Source organism: Orycteropus afer, unplaced genomic scaffold, assembly GCF_000298275.1.
Source record: "Orycteropus afer afer isolate SDZICR_OR568_19922 unplaced genomic scaffold, OryAfe1.0 scaffold00103, whole genome shotgun sequence".
NCBI lineage: Eukaryota > Metazoa > Chordata > Mammalia > Tubulidentata > Orycteropodidae > Orycteropus > Orycteropus afer.
In genome coordinates, this window is record NW_006921690.1 from 4,232,425 (window position 1) to 4,252,687 (window position 20,263).

Genomic DNA, 20,263 nt, shown 5'->3' on the forward strand with positions numbered 1-20,263 from the left:
AGGGGAGACACATCCTGACCTCTAACCAAGTGGCCTTTGCTTCGGGAGAAAGCTATCTCTGCCAGGGTCAATAATTCTTTCTTGACAAACTCGGAGTAGAACTGGCAAGTGTTTCTTCATTATCCATTACGAAAAGGGCCGGCAAAGAAGTCTGCGTGTGGTCCCTCTTTTGGCAATGCACAAATTTAAGCACTAGCATGACTCTTTACAGAAAAAACCATTCTAGAAAATTTAATTGTATGAAAGCTGCATCATATCCTAGTACCACGGTGTCAGATTTGCAGATGCCTAACCAAATGAAAAATTAGGAGATTCCTAGGCACACTTAGAGCCACTGAGATTTATCTGCAGTGACTTCCTGGTTCGTTGCAGCCAACAAACGCCCAGCCCAGAGACTATGCAGACTGCCTCATGGGAGTTCTTACAAGAAGGTGGCCTGCTGCAAAAACACACACTGATTTGAGCCCCACAATTAAGTTAAAAAACAGACCCTTACCATGGTCATCGTGTACAACTGCTTGAGTGAACTCATGGTCCGTAGGAGGATGACCACCAGCCCGCCGCCTTCCACCGTTTCTACAGTCCTAGCCAGCAGATTTGGAGTTAAGGCTTCAAAATCCTAGAAAATGGAGACCTCAGGAAGACTTGGCACCCCCAGGGACACCAAACCAAGGGCAAGTTCATAAAAGTAAAAAGAGAGTTTCAGTGCACAAACACAAAACCAGGCCCAGCTACCCACCAGCTCACACAAAACACATACATTCATGGCTCCTTAGTTAGGGACACTAAAGAACACAGCTCAGCCCTTGAGTAAAGATACACCTGGTTTTATATGTGAAAAACGTTTCTATTCAATTCTGATAAAATCCTATTTGGAACCAAGTTCTCTAAGCCCTTCACTGACTCACACTTGAATTTTAGATACATCCTGCATGCATTTGCTGACATGTGTACAGATCTACCAGCTCTACTCAGCTGTACCACATGGGGGAGCTACTGCTTAAAGGAGCCTATCACTGCAATAACTGCTCAGGGTGGTAAGTAAACACTCCCCACCAGCCAGTGATCAGACCAGGCGTTTCCATGCGTCAGAGTGAGGAGGAGGCAAATGTTCTCTTCGCTGGCCTCCAAGGTGGGATACAAGCCAACGGTGTATGAAAGAACCCACTATAATACAGCAAGAAAAGGCTGGAATTTCTAGTCATAACTTCCCCCCTCATTTTTTAATTCATACTTTGGAAAGTATGTTTATATTTTATATAATCAAGGCTATAATACACATGTTTATAATAAATACATAAAAAATTGCAGGGTTTATATTTAAAAGTTTTTCTCTCTTTTTTTTTTTTCTTATGGGGTTAGGTATAAAAGTAGGAGCCTTGGTGGCACCTGGCTGCTAACCAAAAGGTTGGTGATTTAAACCTACCTAGCAGTTCTGTTAAACCTACCTAGGAGCTCTGGTAGCGTAGTGTCTAAGGCATTTGACTGCTAACCAGAAGGCTGGTGGTTCAAACCCACCAGACATTCCTTGGAAGGAAGGTTGGGCAAACTACTTCCATAGAGATACTGCCTCGGAAACCCAAGGAGGGGTCACTCTGAGTCGGGTCTGACTCAACGGCACATAACAACAACAGCAGCAGCAGCTCTGTGGAAGAAAGATCTGGAGATCTACTCCCATAAAGATTAGCGCCTCTAGAAAACCCTATGAGCCAGTTCTACTCTGTCACATGGAGACACTGAGAAAAGATATCAAAGAATGAAACAAAGGAAAAACACAAGACACAGTCTATTAACTTGCCAAGAGGACATACATCAGTGAAGAAATTCACCAAGTAGCTCTTAAGGACAAGAAAAGGGAGTAGGGGTGAGGGTAGGCGGTAATCATGATAATTTTGCTAAAAGCCTTCTGCAGAGGCATGTGAGTCCATAAGTGTGTACCCAGTTAATGAAAACAAACTCTACTGCTCATTGCTAGGCAAGTCTTTCGCTAGGTCCAATAAGGATCTGGGGTCCTAGGGTCACTCAAAGTTCAGTTCTTACCAACTTCAGCAGATTAGAACCAGCTGTAATCAAACTTAAGCCAGGTTTAGTACCTTCAGACAAGTGCTGCTTTAAGTAGAACATTTTTCTTTTATATAGGAGTAAGTGATCAAATTTCCTTTAGAAAACTAGCCAAGCCTCCCACCAATAATGCTACGGGTAGGGGTTGTGACTCTTCTCACCAGACTATACCACTGGAGAACCAGCTAGGCCCAGCACCTCAGTGCTCTGGGCCCACCCACTGATCCCACAGGCTGGAGGACATCACCCACCTGGAGGACACACATGCCAAAAGTATTGCCCAGGATCTTGTGGGTCTCATTGTAGTAGCAGTAGCGAATGTTTGTGGCCGCTACGAAGAGTTCAAAGGGGTCGTCTTGTTTTATGCTCAGCGTCCCGTTCTTTATTTTCTTCTGCAGCTGTCGCATCCTTTTCTTCCGGTGGCTATAATCACCCCCACCCCATGAGAGCCAGTTACTGAGACGGGCTACAGAGGAAGGGATAGGGTAAAGCCTCAGTGATGCCCCCATTAGACCTTCAGAGCTAGTGGGGAACTTAGACATTGTGGGGCAATTCCCTTGCAGTACAGTAAAGAGTTAGAGAGGCATTACAGCAGCGTGATTATGAATACAGGCTTCTCAGTGAACAAGGACATATCTGTGTGTAAGCCCTGCTCTGTAATCTTGGGCAAATGCTTCACTTTAAAAGAGGGCCAGTGGGAGGATCTAAACCTCACAATATTTGGCCAGAACCAGAGCTTGAAATCAAACCTGGGTGACTGAGAGTTTCCTGACCCTCAAGCTGATGCTTAACTATCCTGTGCTGCTCACCAGAAGGCCCAGGAAAAGCAGAGTGATGGCAGATCACTTTATGAATGACAATCTTTCCTGAATACAGTTATCTCTTTTCCTTACCTAGACTGTGGAAGCAAATTCTCAAGGGCAACTCTAATCTAAGGCAACAATGACAGAGGATGCAAGGGCTAGAACTGAATTGGTAAACTTCTCAGAAATCCCTAATTTTTTTTGTTTTGTTTTAAAAACTCTAAATTTCCAACTGTAATTTACCTTTTTCTCTTACAGAAAGAGAGAGTAAGATGCTCCAGAATTAAGGATTATATCAGATCAAAATTTTGCCATAACTTCCTAACTTAATAGCTTGAACCAAGGTCCTATGCATTGTGGGCCTCCACCTCCTCATCCGTAAACCAAGGCAGCCATTGAGTGAGTTCACGCCACCGTCCCTTCTGGCTCATACCAGGCTTAGTGCGAAGGCCACAACTTACAAGGATCAGCTTTACACAATGTGCTGCCAGCCCAAGGACCTGACAGTGGTGGGGTGGGAGGTGACAACAGAACAGATTCTTCTAAGTAAAGATGATGAATATAAGTAAAAGGCAAGTCTGCTCAAAAAACCGTGAACTGCCTCCTTCTGTAAACATCTCACATTTACCAATGGAACAGTAGTGAGTGCAGAAGCCTCAGAAACTTTAAATTCTGCCAAAAAGCAATGGGCCCTTTTCTTAATTTTTATTAAAGCTGCTTACCTGCCCTACTCTGAAAGAGTATATACAATATAAGATCAACTAAGTTTTAAAATTATAGATCACTGATATACACCTAAATGCTAACAATACCTAAGTGTTGAGATTATGGGTGATTCTATTTCCATCTTTGTGATTTTTCTGTATTTTCCGTATTTTTTACTATAAGATATTTGTTATTTTTTAAAGCAAACTTATATACTCCAAATCTGGTTTACTTTAGGCAGAATCAAATTTCTTTAAGGCCAGAGAAAGGCACTAATCGAGGTTAGCCTTTGGTGCCAATTTTGATTTTATCAAAATAATCCTGCTAACAGCACACTCAACAAATATTAACTGAGTATCCGCTACAAATATCATAGGGCATTCGAAAGCATAAAACCATAAAGACAAGCTCTGAGTGTGACCAACACAGGAAGAGGAGGACAAGTGCTAAAGAAGGCAGAGGAGCCATCAATTCTGACTCAGGAGCTTAAGAAAAGATTCCTGCAGGAGGCAGGCCCAGAAAAAGGGGTGGATTTCAGCAGGGAACACAGAGAGGTGGAAGTGGCATTGCAAACAGAGTAGACAGAAATAGCAAAGGCAGGGAGTTTAGCCAGAGAACAGGGTCCAAAGCTCTAAGGTGGCAACTCTAGGACCTGAATAGAGAAGTCAACAGGAAAAGCTGCCTTGGAGAGGAAGAGATGCATATTTAAGATGCGTTAAATGTGGACAACTGACGAGTCATAACAGTTGTCACAGTACCTAGGAGAGCAATCAGAGCAGGACATGGGATTTGGGAGTTGTCATCAGAGACATCTGGGAATAAAGCAGGGCAGAGAGGGCCGAGGACAGAAGCACACACACAAGCTAGGCTTAAACTCACTGCCATCAAGTTGGATCCGACTCATAATGACCCCTCCTTGGGTCTCTGAGGCAGTATTACTACTGAGATAGATTGCCCAACCTTCCTTCCAAGGAGTGGCTGGTGGGTTTGAACCTCCAGCCTTCTGGTTAGCAGTCAAATGCCTTAGGCACTACATCACCAGAGCTCCTTAGCTAGGCTTAGAAACAAAGATAAGATCAAGGGAAAGAGAAGAGCTTGGAACAGTGGTGACTGTCATGGAGGCCAAGAGAGAAGTGTTTCTGAGGTGGCTACGTAACGGCTTCTGTGTCAAGGAATAGCACTCTTCCAGTTCCTCCTCATAGAGTTACAGGTAGACCTCCTAGATTTCTACGATGTGATCCCACCTCCCCTGGTCCAGGTGGGCCCCTTACACTAAGAATTTTGGAATAAAGACTAATTTCCAGATTTCAGAGCCTGTAACATGCAAAACTCAAGTGCTGTTTCTATCATGGAAACAACAGAAAACAGAAGGCTCATCTGTAGTGAGAGAGAACGGAGTAGATCTGTAGACAGGAGCAGAGATGAGGAACTGAGCAAGAACAGGGAATAGGAGCACTCTGGCTCTATATCACCTGAGGCAGAAGTGAAACTGCATCCCTTTGGGTTCCAGGGACTGTCCCTCATACAAGAAGCTCACTTTGTACCTCAGTATGTTTGTGTTGGAGGTCTGATATTTACAACCAAAAATCACGATTACTGCAACTTCAAAAAATGAGGTAATAGCCAACTGTCACAGGTGCCAGTAAACTATTAGAGAAAGAAGAAAAGGAGAAAAGTTTTTCTGTTAGGCATCAGGTTGCTGATGACCTCTAAGAGCAGTCTGATCATAATGAGAGAAACAGAGACCAGACAGCAAAGGGTATGGCAAGGAAGTACAAAAGGCTTCTGTTTAAAGATATCTGGCAAAAAAAATGACAGCAAATACTAGCTTAAGGATAAAGCTGGGTCTGAAGCCAATCATTCAGAGAATGTGAAAAGCTGAGGCAAGCTTATAATAAAAAGGAGAAAGTTTCAAAGGTGTCTGGAGTGGCCAGAAGAGAAAAGTCAGAGAGAGGTGAGAGAAGAGATCCACAGCAGATGACGGGTATCTCTTGGACACGGCAGGACATGGCATGAGGCACACCTCCCTCAGAAACAAAATGGAAAGAAGCATGATAACAAAGCAGCAAAAGGCAACTGAAGGAACATGCTTTAGATGGTCTTGATCGGCTTAGAAAGCAGACAGCACATATAGAGAGTAAAGCAATGAGCTGGGGACTTAAACATCATGAAAATGATTTGAAACTTATTGCCAACAATGAAGAAAAGATGTCAGCTCTATTCTCTATTTGAAAGTGTCCATAGAGATAGCACTACCACTAATGATCCCTAAAAAACTCTATCAAGTAATCATTTCCTGGTACTTAATTAATGGGCAGGAATTCTAAGTGAGGTGAGAGACACAAAGGGCCAACCTTACCTGCTAAACCCCAGCTCCTTCTTGTAACACCACAGCACTGAAGGCCGAGCCTTCACAGTTGCTTTGGACAACATGTGATGGAGTATTACGACCTGCCAAAGACAGAAGTCACAGACTCTCAGGGCCAAAAGAGAGCATTTATCATTTCCAAAAAACAAAGGAAGGCTCTCAACAGGTACTTTAATTAAAGAAAACTAGACAACAGAATCTTAACATCATTTTGTGCTGAAACCCCACAGGGATATAAAGAAACTCAGAAGCATTTACCAAGCCTTACCTGATCCTTCCCTCGATCCCCAACTACAACAAAGAGAGACCTTTGCCGTTCAACTATCCCATTCTCAATGAGAATCCGGATTCGGTTATCTACCTTCTTCCGATGCATGATGAAAGATTATCACTAAGAGACAGAAAGGAAACACAGCATCAGATCCTGGGTTAGGAACAACACTAAGTAGCCTCCTCCTACAGGGCCAGGGGCTGTGCTAGGCACATGCTTTTAAGTTTCATCTTACCTAACCCTCAAATCAGTACAAGAGAGAAGAAATCAGCCTCGTGTTTCAAATTAGTAAACTAAGGTTTGGGAGGTGAAGAAAATGTTTCTTCAGCAAAGGAAGTCAGAAGAGAAACTGGAATTTACACGTTCATTGAAGAGTTTGAAAAAATAAAACAAAACACAGAAACTTAAATGTCAACAAAAAAAGAGAAAGAATTATTCAAATAAGTAATGGTATATCCATGAGTCATTTTCAAAAGCTATCTAAGGGTAGGGAGCTCTGGTAGCATAGTGGCTAAGACACTTGCCTGCTAACCAGATGGCTGGCGGTTCAAACCCACCAGCCACTCCTCGGAAAGAAGGTTGGGCAATCCTACTTCCGTAGTGATACTGCCTCGGAAACCCAAGGAGGGGTCGCTATGAGTCAGGGCCGACTCGACGGCACATAACAACAACAACAACTATCTAAGGGTAGGATATAGATTCTTATGAAAAAAATAACATGGCAGAATAAAGTGTGATACTATTTTTCAATACATATATACACAGCATATGCAGAAAAAAAAAGACTGGATAAAAATAACAAAATGTAGTTATTTCTGGATGGTGGGATTGCAAATGATTTTAATTTTGTTCTTTTGGTTTGTCTGCCTATCTTTTCAATTCATGTTATTAACAAAATTAAGGGGAACAAAAGCAATATTTCTGTGATGAAATGTGCCTACTATTTCTTCAAGTAAGGGAAAATTACAGATCTCAAAAGTTAAGATCATAGAAAAAAAAAAACACTGTATCATTACCACAGTAAATCCACTAAAGAGACATCAGGAAATCAATCCTATTACTGTAATATAAAAGTAAACATTAAAAACTACTTAAAATCTATAGTTCATGCTGCATTCTAAACACTTGTTGGGTGTATTAGTCCAATCCAACTCACAGCCACCCATGTGACAGAGTAAAACTGCCTCATAAGGTTTTCTAGGCTGTAATCTTTATGGGAGCACAGGTTTTTCACCTAAGGAGCTGCTGAGTGGGTCTGAAATGCAACTTTTCAGTTACCAGCCAACCACTTAACCTAAGCCTTAACCTTGCCTTAAGTGTCTCTTGTAACCTTCCAATCCAAGCATGGATCTTTAGGAGTTCTGTCTTAATATAAAACACTATGTCACCATCAACAGTGCCTATTTCATAAGGAAAGATTCAAGTAGAAAGAATTCAAGTACCCCAAAGCAGACAAGTGATGGACTCGCACTTGGGTATGTCTGACTTCAAAGCCTAAGCTCTTTCCTGTTCACCTGCTCAGCTTGGAGGTCCTGTGTTGTGGGCCACAAAAAGATTCCACAAAACAAAATTAACAACTAATTATTGAGGACTGCTTTTTGCTGTAGTTATTGTGCCTTAGAAGTACCACATAAGGTCCTTGACTTCAAGGCTCTTCCATTCTCCTTGGAGAAGTTATTTAACGGAAAGAGATGAGGGACAACTGGCCCAAACCTACGTCATCGAGTCAATTCCGACTCATAGCAACCCTACAAAGCAAAGTAGAACTGCAGCATTGGGTTTCAATTGCTATAAATCTTTACCAAAGCAGACTGCCTCATCTTTCTCCTACAAAGCAGTTGGTGAGTTTTTAAATCCCCTACCTTTGAAACAAGACACATAAAATTAAATGAAAAAAATAGTATCTACCGCCAGTTGTCTGATAGAGATTGATGTGGATGGAGTTACCACGGAAGGCTCAATGGAAGATGAAGGTCTTGAAGGAAAAATGATTATTTCTCACTCACCTATCATTTAACAAATACATAAGACCTATCGTTCTAACCGCACAAAACAAAGTTCTGACTATGACTGCTGAAAAATGATATAAACGAACAATCATTGTGTAGCCTCAGGTCAAAGCCCAGGCTGCAACCTGGAACTGCGGGAAGCCCTGCAATGGGCAAAGTTCTGTCACGAACCCACCTCGCTCCTCTGACTAGTCGTCCCTGAAGGATGGGATTCGGGGAGCGCTGCCAGCAGAGCGCACAATAAGCCCGCCCGAATAGCCACGTATTGAGGAACAGGTGATTCTGTCATATAGGAGCGCCCGGGTGTATCAGCGTGGGCCAGTGCCTGGAAGCAGAGCCTACGTCCTCGGGTCTGCTTCCTACTGGCCCGGAAAGGACACGGACGCCGACCACAGGACCACTCCCTAACCCTCCCGTGATAGGGTACCTGAGAACACCAACCGGCGGACCCAGCCAGAGGTGAAGCGGAAGCACGTACGGCAGAGAAGCCCCAGAAGTCCTTAAGGACCCGCACAGTACCCACAGTGGTTGCCCGGGCGCCTGCTCTCAAATGTAGAGAGCCACATGCATCGGCTCAAGCGCCGGAAGGCAGTGCGCGTGCGAGGACACGAACCACGCCGGAAGCGAGGGGGACCTTCCTCACACCCTGTCGCTGGGCGATGACGTCAAGTCAGGGAGGTGGTGCTACAGCATATTCAACCGCGCTTTTGCAATTTGGGCTCTTTTGGGGGTAATGTGCAATTTACCTTTCATATTTATACCCTAGCTACACCAAAAACTCACTGCCATGATAGTCGATTCTGACTCATAGCACCCCCCGCCTTCTTGGGTTTCCGACGCTGCATCTCTACTGAAGTAGATGGCCCAGTTTTCCTTCCCAGGAGTGGCTGGTGGGTTTGAACGGCTAGCCTTCTGGTGAGCAAATGCCTTAAGCACTACTCTCCAATTGGATTTACCAGGTGGTAAATCTTTAGGTAAGTAGTCTCTCTCCCTTTTGCAGAGTGGTGATGGTCTTGAACCACCTGCCATCTGGTTAGCCGTCAAATGCCTTCGGCACTTGGTGGTTCCAACAATGGGCTTTAATAGTAATAGATTGTGAGGATGGCTCAGGACCGGGCACTCTTTTGTTGTTACAGAATCGCATAGGACTTCATAGCATCTCACAAACGAAACAAATCATTGTTGTAGTCATTCCGCCTCATAGTAACCCTAGGTGACTGTCAACTCCCCCCCCCCCCCGCGAGTTTCCAAGGCTATCGTTACAGCAGCCAACTGTCACATCCAGAATTCGGTGGGCTCAAACCACTTTTTGTTAACAGACAAGTGCTTTAACCACGTAAGGGGTCCTTATTCTTTTAAGGGCAAAACATGGGAGATTTACATTATCTTCCCCAACCCCAGCACCTGCCACTGTGCTGGGGGGAGGGGTTTGTGTGGATGCACTAAGGCTGAGCGCAGCAAGGGTTTCAGGGTTATGCTTGTGCGAGATTCTCGTTCCCAAGGGTGTGTGCATTTTTGTGATACTCCTTTTCCCATTGGCAACATGAGGGCACTGGACCAGCAGACCTACTTTTCATCTCACCTGACCTTCCCTCTACCCTGCAGTATTGACTTCGTGGATCTGTCTGGAATTTAGTAGTTTTGCAGGCTCCCTTTAGGCCTCAAATGCTAGAACTCTTGTGAAAAACCAGCTCCAAGGTTATGCTGTTTTTCAACTACTCTCCCCAGGCAAATTCACCCGAAGACTCGACTAAAAACTCTTTCTATCTTTGGGTCAGATCACTCAACTTCAAATAGACATAACCACTTCACACTTCTCCTCAGGTACTTCAAACTTATCCCAAGACAAACTCATTATTCCCCTTCCTCCCAGAAACCCTTTTCCCAAATAAAGATACCCACAACTCAATGTATTCCACATCACCCCTCTAGTCTGATTCCATCAGCCAATTCTTTTCTAATCCACTAACAAGATGTCAATATTCCTGACACTGTTACCAAGATACAGTGATTAAAATATCTCTGCACCTTAACTTTACATGATGCCACTTTTAAATGCTATTGAGAAAAACATCATCAAGCAAAAAGTGACTGGGGTTCTTTTAGAGGGGCGAGGAAGTCCCCGCCCCCCAGTGACTGGAGCAAAAGCCTGAATGGCTAAAACCATGAGCCTCAAAAATATTTGCGTGAAAAGCCTTTTGGGCTTATCACACACATGCCAAGGCTGCGATGGGAAACATCTTGATGAGGCAGCAAGTGTGACCAGAGCATAGTGAGCAAGAGGGAACAGGGCAGGAAATTAGGCCACATATCGTAGGGCCTTCTGAGCCACACATGAACCTATTTCTAATGTGATGGAAAACCACTGGAGTTTGGGGAGCAGTAATGACTAGATCTCATTAGTCCTTTTAAAAGGCTCACTCAGGCTGTAACACAAAAACTACATTACAGGAAGATAAGATTAGGAGCAATGACAACCAGAACCATTGTTATTGCAGTTACCTGTTTGAGTTTGGCAATGCAGGCAGTCACAAGCACTACATGACTGAAGATGTATTTTAAAGGTAGAATCTCAGGTTCTCATGGAGGATTAGATATAGGGTATGAGAAAAAATAAAATTTCGATTTGAAGTACTCAAGGCATACAGTTCGATGTTGAGCATGAGTCTGGAACAATCTAGTGCCTAGAAATATTTATGAGTGACTAAGATGCTGATGGAATCCAAAGCCATAGGATTTATGTGATCACCTACAAAGTCTGACAACCAAGGCATGAATTCAGCAAAGGATAATGAGCACCCATTATCCATTCTCTCTATTCCAGACCTCAGTTTGCATTACAATCATCTCATCTAACACAGGGTACACTCCAAAAGCATCCCTACCTCTCCTAACTTCACACACTTTGCTCTCAACATTGTATCGTTTTTTTAAGGGCAATTTTATTAGGTGACCCACCAACCACCCACCCGACACCTTAAAAACTTTCAATGGTTTCTAATTGTTAAGCCCATAACTTAAAAAGCCCTGCATTGTAGCTCCTACCTATTTCTCCATCCTCTCCATAATCTTTACTTTTTCCATTTGCACCAAATAAGCCTTCCCAGTCACTGGAGATAAGACTTTTGGACATGTTCTTAGCTACCCTCTTTGCCAAATTTATTACTCCTCTTCTTCAAATCTTAGCTCAATTGTCCCTTTAATCAAGTTTTTCCTGACCATTTTAACAAGGCTTCATTCTATCCTTATCATCAACCATTTTGCTTTTGTGTTAACAGTATCTTTGAGCAGGAGCCAGCCTTGTCTCCACTCAATACACCTAGTACTTTGGATAAGCAGCAAAGAACACCCAAAGTTTGTCTTAGTGGTTCATTACAGCAGTTCCCTAACACAAACACTATAAAGAAAACTGTTGTTATGTGCCGTCAATTCAGCCCCAACTCATAGCGACCCCTCCTTGGGTTTCCAAGGCAGTAATCCTACAGTAGATTGCTCCATCTTCCTTCCGAGGAGTGGCTGGTAGGCTTGAACCACCAGCCTTCTGGTTAGCAGTCAAGTGCCTTAGGCACTACGCTACCAGAGCTCCCTAAACAACAAAACTTTGTTGTTTTTATGTGCCGTTGAGTCAGAATCGACTCATAGCGACCCCTCCTTGGGTTTCAAAGGCTGTATCACTACAGAAGTAGATTGCCCAACCTTCCTTCTGAGGAGTCACTGGTGGGTTTCAACCGCCAGCTTTCTGGTTAGCAGTCAAGTGCCTTAGGCACTATGCTACCAGAGCTCCTTAAAGAAAACTAGTACTGACAAAAAGAAATACACTAAAAACTTGACTGTATCAGGGATAAACACCTGATCTTTCAAAGCCTACACTCAAAAAGCCAGGCTGCTACATGGAACTGCACTAGGATTTAGAAGAATTTAAGGTATAAAAATCCTGACTAAAGCCTAGCAAATAAGATTTAATCCTTTTCTTCCCTTCCCACAAGTAGTTAAGACATTTGCTGGATGGTATACACAACTTAAACAGCTTTCTCTCAAGGACAATGAGGAATCAGATTTTAATATGCTTCATCTGTTATGATTTAAAATGTTCACTACTTTTTCCAAAATTTTTACAGAATTCAAAATGGGAAAGGCTATATAGATGAGGCTTAACAACTTACTTTCATTTTCCTGAGCTTTCTTCCCACTTCCACCCCTCATTACCTCTACAGAAGGGATAAGCTCAAAGGCAATACTGAATCTTTAAAATATAATTTACAGTTATTAATACAAAGTGCTTATTAACAACTCATGTGGCATGCAGATCAGGAGCTTAGAGACAAAGTAAAAGGTTTTTTTCATTTCGTGCTTACCTGCATATCTCATTTTCCCTAATTAGACTGATACATTCTTGAAAAAACAGTAATTAATCCAAAACTTTTTAAGACACTTAGGAGGCCAACTGCACATGTCTGTTAATAGGTCTTCTGAGGAGAAGTACACATTCCCTTCTCTGTAAGTTGGAAGTCTCCCAAGCAAGAGTTGCATTTTTAAGGAGACCAAAGAACTGTGAATGCTAACTGATCAAAAATATTTCAAGAGTATTGCTTTAATATATTAACTGGGAAAAAAAAAAAAAACACAACAAACTTCTATCTTCTTTAGGATCTGGAAATAAAACTGCCCTGACCAAGGTAATCAATGACATTCTACCCTAAAGCTTATCATTATCCATGTGAGATGATTAATATTGTGCATTTATAAAGTATGTTGTATGGGGTGTCCTGCTACAACATGAAGCTACAGTGATGTGTGGAAATCATTTCCTTGCAATTCCGCTACAACACACATTTTTAAACAGAGGCTCTCTCTGCAGCTAGAATAAGCATTCACATACTATACAGAACACTAATACCAAGACTCAGATCTTCATGAGATAAAAAGTTCTCTGCTTCACAATGAGGCACTTCTATAAAAAATATAGTCTGAATTAAGATATAAAAACCTTCCATTTAGACTGTCATAATAAAATGCCCAAAAAATAGGTTATTTCAAAAAGAACAAACTCTTCTTTAAAAATGCCAGAGAAATAAATCACTACTAAATTTTTACACACTCACATTTTCACTAACACACAGAAGTCTGAAACTTAGGAGAAAGCATTTCTTCCCCATTCCACCTTGGAACTGATTCATAGAGAACATCGCCATATGAAGAACTTATTTACTTCAAGTTTGTAATGTTAAATGTAGTAAAATTATTTTTTACACATATAGCAAATTTAGTTTTATATAGGATTGCACGTATGACATCATTTAGAGATTAGCCAGCAAAGCACAAATATTTTACCCATCCCCCCTAAGATATGGTTGTGGTACATCCCAGGCAGATGTCATTTAAAGCATGCAAGAGAAGATACTAGCAGAGAAATAGTTACTAATTTACAAAAGTAAACAACCCTCCCAATATGGTGTACCACAACCACACATGAGAAAAGAACTTCTTTTATTTAAAAAAAAAAAAACTGAAAAGATTCCCCCACTCCCCACCACCCTACAAAACTTCTGAATGTGGAATGTTCAACAGCCTATCCATTTTAGTAGGACATAAAACCAAGAAAAACTCCAGTTGTCTAATGATGAATAACTGAGAGTAGATTTCTTTTTATAGTACCTGAAAATGGAAAAACCTACCAGACTCATGGATTAGAAGACTTAACATTGTGAAAATGTCAACACTATCTAAAGCAACCTAGATACATATAATGCAATCCTAATCCAAATTAGGATTCCAATATTCTTTGGAAATGGAAAAACAAATCTCCAACTTTACAATGGAAAGAAAGGAGGCCTGGAATAGCTAAAGCATGGCAGGCCTCACACTTCCCAATCCCCAAACTTAAAACTTAAAACAGCCATAGTAATCAAAACAGTCTGGTACTAGTTTGATGACATAGAGGCACCAATGGAATAGAACTGGAAACCCAAGCAGCTTATCTTCAACAGAGGTCAAAGTCCATTCATATGGTGCTGGCAAAACTGGATATCCCTTATACAGAAAATTGAGTCAGGATCCACACCTCACACCACGCACAAAAACTCAGTAAGAATAAAAAATCTAAATGTTAAAGCTAAAATTATCCTGTAAGACAACATAAGGCCAAAAGCAGGGAACCTAATTTCCAGCATAAATTATCAAATAAACTAAACATGCACAAACAACAAAAAAACAAATTAGGTAACTTGGGCCTCTTAAAATTTAAACTTTATGCTCATCAAGGGAGTAAAAAAAATAACCTACAGACTGGGGAAAACTCTTTGGCAACGACCTATCTGATAAGTCTAATCTCTAAAATATGTACAATACAACAACAAAAAGACAAACAAGCCAATCCAGAAATAGGTGAAGGACACAAAAAGACACTTCATCAAAAGAGGACATTCAGTGGTCAACAAATATATGAAAAGATGCTCATGATCATTAGCCATTAGAGAGATGCACAGCAAAACTACCATGAGATACCACCATCTCACCCTTGCACAAATGGCAGTGATCAAAAAAAAAAAAAAACCAGAAAACAACAAATGCTGGTAAGGTCGTGGGGAAATAGAACTCTTAATACACCACTGATGGGATTATAAAATGGTACAACCACCATGGACAACAGCCTTGGCACCTGCTCAAAAACCTAGTTAATAGAAATACATTAGGATCCAGCAATCCTACTTCTAGATACGTATCCTAGAGATTTAAGAGCACTGACAGAGACATATGCACACCTATGTTCACTGCATCATTATTTCCAATAGCAAAAAGATGCAAACAACCTAAGGGGCCATCAAAAAAAGAATGTATAAATTGTGGTACACATATACAATGGAATACTAAACAAATGTGAATAATGAGTCCGTGAAACATCTTATACCACAGATAACTCTGGAGAACATTATGCTGGGTGAAATCAGTCAATCACAAGAGGGCAAATATTCTATTTGTATGGTCCCACTGTTATAAGGTCAAGAATAGATACACACACAGAAACATTCTTTGATGATTACCAGTAATGGGAGGTTAAAGAAGAGGGGAATCCCTTCCTAGATAGCAGACACTTAGTATTTTTGGTGATGGCAAAAGCAAATGTGGTAAAGCCAACACAACTTGACCAACATAAATAAAGACATTAAGTACACAAGAAAACGGGGCAATTTCGCTTACTGCTGTTAACATATACAATTTTACAACAACAGTAAAACCAACCAAAAAATGTATGGTTATATAGGTAGATTACGATGCATGTTTATCTACTTAAAAAAAAAAAAAAAGACCAAATCCACTGCCATTGAGTCAGTTCTGACTCACACTGACCCTCAGGGTTTGTAAGGCTGTAAATCTTCACAGAAGTAGATTGCCCATCTTCCTCCTGTAGAGCAACTGGTGGGTTTGAATTACTGTCCTTCTAGATAGCAGCCAAATGCCTTACTCATTGCACCACCAGAACTCCTTATAGATGTGTACATAGGAAGGCATACATGAGTATGCATGTGGATATATATCTGCAGGCACAAGGATACACATGGTTGTGTGCACTTTATATATATTCACATATACAACAAACCACAGAGGGGCAGTTATGGAGGCTTCCTAGACATATTCAAACAACTCACATGATTGGTTTACTGGGTGAAAAGGCTTGGGACCATAGTCTCAGGGGCTAACTTAGTCAATTTGCATTACAGAGTTCACAAAGCTGTTCTAAATCCTAATTTGGTAAGCAGCCATCTAAGATACAGCTATTGGTCTCTTACCTGGAGCAAAGGAGAGTGAAGGAAACCACAGACTTAGGGAAGCAATTAGTCCACAGGACTAACAGCCCACACCAATCACAACCTCTTCTAACCTTAAACCAGAAGAATTAGATGATGCCCGGCTACTACTACTCACCATTCACAATAGAATGTTCTGGATAGAAAGGGAGGAAAAATGTAGAACAAATCTCAAATTCCTAAAAAAGACCAGAACTGCCAGACTGATACAGACTAGAAGAATCCTGAGACTATCACCCTGAGATACCCTTTGAGCTTGGAACTCAAGCTATTTCTACAGATCACTTTCAACCAAATATTAGACTGGCTTATAAAATAAACAGTATCATCCATGAGTAATGTGCTCCTTTAAACAATTAATAATGAGACCAAATGGTCAATGATCACCCAAACGCAAAAATGAGAAGGCAAGGAGGACAAAGGAAGCTAGATCACTGCAAACAAAATAGAAATCAAGAGAATGCTGACACATTGTGAAAATTGTAACCAATGGCACAGAACAATTTGTATAAAAATTGTTAAAGAGAAATATAATTTGCTATGTAATCTCTCACCTAAAACACAATAAAATGTTATTTAAAAATTAGTAATAATAATTAGCTGAGTACCTACTGCCAAGAAATCCTTACCTAAGGGCTGAAAATAAAATTTAATGTCTGCACAGAAAATACTACCACCTTAGCCTTTCCTTCATACATGGGATTTATTCTCCATGAAGTCAAAGTGAGATCCAACAAAAAAGCAGCATTTTCATAGGCACACAGAACTAGTGCTCAAACTGCTAGCACAAATTTCAGTATAGTACATAAAACTAAATTACTACCGAACTGTCCATCACTATCAAATTGTGACTCTATGCATCTAAAGAAAGAAATCACCACTTTGCATATAAATGCCTCCATAAGAAAAGAATTCAATTACGGTTAAATTAGAGAAAAGATGATAAGCACAACTACTACAGAAATAGTTCCTGAAGATAATCACAGTATTTGTGACACTAACAATGCATGAGGGTAAATCACGTAAGCTGCTAGCTGTTAACACCAGTGTTTCGAGATACAACTTTTATAAACATGTTTTATTTGTTTTGCTTATACCATCAGAACTCAAACTACTGACTTGTCATTTCCCTAAATCAGGGAAATCAATCTAAAACACATACTGGTGCTTTTCAAAAGATAGCAATTTAAAAGGGTGGTAGCAGCAGGCATTTGATATCTTTTTCTTTTAAAAAATCTTCAGGCTGCAGGAAATACATGTGACCAAAAGTGTTATGATTATCCATTAGAAATTTCATCAGTACCTATACCAATTTAGGTGACAATACAGCAAAATCCAAGGATTAGTGACAGACAATGTACATGTCGTAAGGAGTGATATAAAGTACCAATCCTTACAAAAGTCATTGTCAAAGAAACTGTTAAGTGTTCAAAAAGGTATCTAAATATTTCACATTAAATACAGAAGCGGCCATCCAGATTATATCCCATATTTGTTGCTATTTTTCAAAAAGTGCCAATCAAAGCCTAATTTTGCATTTTGGCTTTGTCTTATACAGTATCAGCTGTTTTAAAAAAAAAAAAAAGCAATTTATATGTTTTTGTTTTTTAACCAGTCATTTGGCCAGATGATAAATAGTGCTGTTTCAAAGCTGGTAGTCAGCCTCTTATGTGTGATTAAGGGCCCATGCGTAATTTGGTATGCATCAAATGTCCAGTGCTCCAATTTAAGTGGAAAAGTTCCTTCCATCATCCTTTCTTGGGAAATATTTTAGTTTTGTCAATTACCATTTAACAACACTAGGGCTGATTTGAAGATTTTATGAAAATGTCAAAAAAGTCAATCTTGCTTTTTCAAGCCACTTCAAACCACAGAGATATTATCACCCTATTAAGGTATATGTTTTACTCCTAGGCAAGGGTGAGGAATCTGAGTATCATATGCAAGGCTCAAGATGACGCTCAGGACAGAACATGCAGAGTAAAAATAGCTTCCTTCCATATCCAGGTAATATAAAGCTGACATTTGTAGTCCTGTCTTTATGGGATGAAAACAGTCCCTTTACAATAAGTTTCCTGAAAGGGAGAACAAATAGATAATAACTCTTCTGGTAACATTATGGTACACTGGCCAGTGTGTTTTTGGCGATAAAACATAATCCTGTGAATCAGATTAATTCACTTGCTGAGTGTTCATTTGCGGCATCCCTCTGTTGGGTCTTGGGGGCCCTCCACGACCTAGAAGACAAAAATGGCATTTGGTTTTTCTTTCAAATATTATTTGTTTTGCCTTCAAGCAGATTTTCATCTGAAGTCAAAAAGCATGTGGGCAGCTTGTCACCACATTATTAGGTTTAAGAGGTCACATCTTCAGTGTTCAAGTTTCACCTGTCCTGGAAGTTGTCATGCGTAAAATTGCTCAAGTTCTCTACTAAAAGAAGAGTAGAGCTAATGGAGTATTCCACCAGTACTCATTCATTCATTCATTCAACAAGTATTTATTGAGTGCCTACTATGTGTCAGGCACTGTCATCAGGCGTTGGGGAATAGATACAGCAGTAAAGACAGACAAGGTACCTGCTCTCACGGAGCTTACATTCTAGTGTACACTCTAACTTACATTTCAATAGTAACATCATACTATCAAAATTAATAAAAGCACCAGAATGAAAACAGACCTTATCATCTAATCTGTTAAAAAGAAAGTACATAACATTCAAAATTGTCTAATGATTTATAACAGATAAAATAACTTTTTACATGCTGTTAAAACAGATTTTTAGCTACCAGTTAACTCAACTTTCATAGAATATGCTACAAAGTGGGAAAGAACATAACCTACATTCACATGCAAATATCCTTCAATACTTCAAGTCAGTAATTCCCAAGTGAGCCATGAATTAAAAAATAAAAAAACAAAAAAAAGCACCTTTTTGTTGGTCAATTTCTGCTAGCATTCAAATCAAAGTACTTTGTAATTCCTCCTTAATATACATTTTATACATGTTATAGCCAATTTCTAGAGGAATCCTGTTCAATATTTAACTGCCCTCAAATCAGAGAACCATTTAGAACTTTAGATTATGAAATGCTAGCTCTAACTGTTAAGTAGGTTAACTTCCTCCAAACAGGAAGTAGTTTTCCTACCTTAAAAGGCAAACAAAACAAAGCAAAAAGCTCTTAGAGACTATAATTTTTAAGTATGGTTCAGTAAGTTTGGAAACTAAGGATTCTGTTTACAAGTTAGAAATAATTGGTATTTATGTCACTAACAGTAGTCCAAAGGACAATGAAATTTCAATTTGTTCTATCACTTCTAAATGGTTCTCTAAATATAACTATATCTTATCTGGCCATAAAAGCATTACTGGCCCTAAAATATAATATGCATGTTTCAAAAATGAAAGAGGAATAAATAAATTTATATAAATGTTCAATCTCATTCCAAAAATGTCTTACAAAAAAGTTTCAGTAAGTACTTCCTAAAAACATTTAGCAGGTTTTTAGACCTGAAAAATAATTTGCAATTGGAAAAACACTTTTTCTGACAAGGAGTTAATGTTCTAGTTTTCAAGACAATTTATATATTAACAGGGAAAGTCATTCAAAAAATTAAAATTTGGGTTCAAGATTAATTTTTAGAAACATAGCATTTCATTTAATCCCTAGCAACAAGTATGGAAAAGATAAATGTATTCCTAACATGTAGCCTACATGCAGACTATGAACAGTTCTTCCAAGGCCAGAACAGAAGCTCCAGTTAGGAGCTAGGATCACCACCACAAAATATTACCTCGTGGGGCTCCCCGTGGTCCACTCTGCCCAGAGCCTCGCTTGAAATTCTGCTGATATCCATCCTAAAAGACAAACTAGTTAGTATTGAAAAGAAGTATAATTTTTTTTGAAAGCTTGCCCATCTATCTTTATTCTTATAGTGTAACATGTGTAGAATACAGAATCATTCTTCCAGACATTTCAGTGCATCACAGCTAAAAGTTATCTGTAATTTGTACTTCTATTAATCTCAAGAACATTTATGTTTCTATTTACAAAAAGATAAAAATAACTGTTTTACAAGACTTTATTATGTGTACCCACTGAGTACTAAGAAAAATAAAAACCTTAATTTTCCATAAGAAGTATCACATACAAAGGCACCAATTTGGTGCCAATTTACTTAGTTACTAAAGTCTATCATGCAATGTTATTATTCTTGTTCATTAATATATTTAAGTTAGAAGT

General features: G+C 39.9%; 2 protein-coding genes across 2 annotated transcripts in view; both read right to left on the minus strand.

Annotated features, from left to right (window-relative positions):
* The window catches only part of NAT10 (N-acetyltransferase 10), a 39,312-nt gene extending 32,999 nt beyond the window's left edge, over nt 1-6,313 (minus strand). The window contains exons 1-5 of the mRNA XM_042781306.1: nt 6,206-6,313; nt 5,929-6,020; nt 2,811-2,818; nt 2,313-2,527; nt 497-619 (exon numbers count right to left, since the gene is read on the minus strand). Coding sequence (XP_042637240.1) covers nt 497-619; nt 2,313-2,527; nt 2,811-2,818; nt 5,929-6,020; nt 6,206-6,313 — 546 coding nt within the window. The remainder of the gene's footprint in view (nt 1-496; nt 620-2,312; nt 2,528-2,810; nt 2,819-5,928; nt 6,021-6,205) is intronic.
* Nucleotides 6,314-18,194: 11,881 nt separating this feature from the next.
* Nucleotides 18,195-20,263, minus strand: part of CAPRIN1 (cell cycle associated protein 1) — a 35,046-nt gene continuing 32,977 nt past the window's right edge. Inside the window, exons 17-18 of the mRNA XM_007943267.1 lie at nt 19,815-19,878; nt 18,195-18,259 (exon numbers count right to left, since the gene is read on the minus strand). Coding sequence (XP_007941458.1) covers nt 18,195-18,259; nt 19,815-19,878 — 129 coding nt within the window. The remainder of the gene's footprint in view (nt 18,260-19,814; nt 19,879-20,263) is intronic.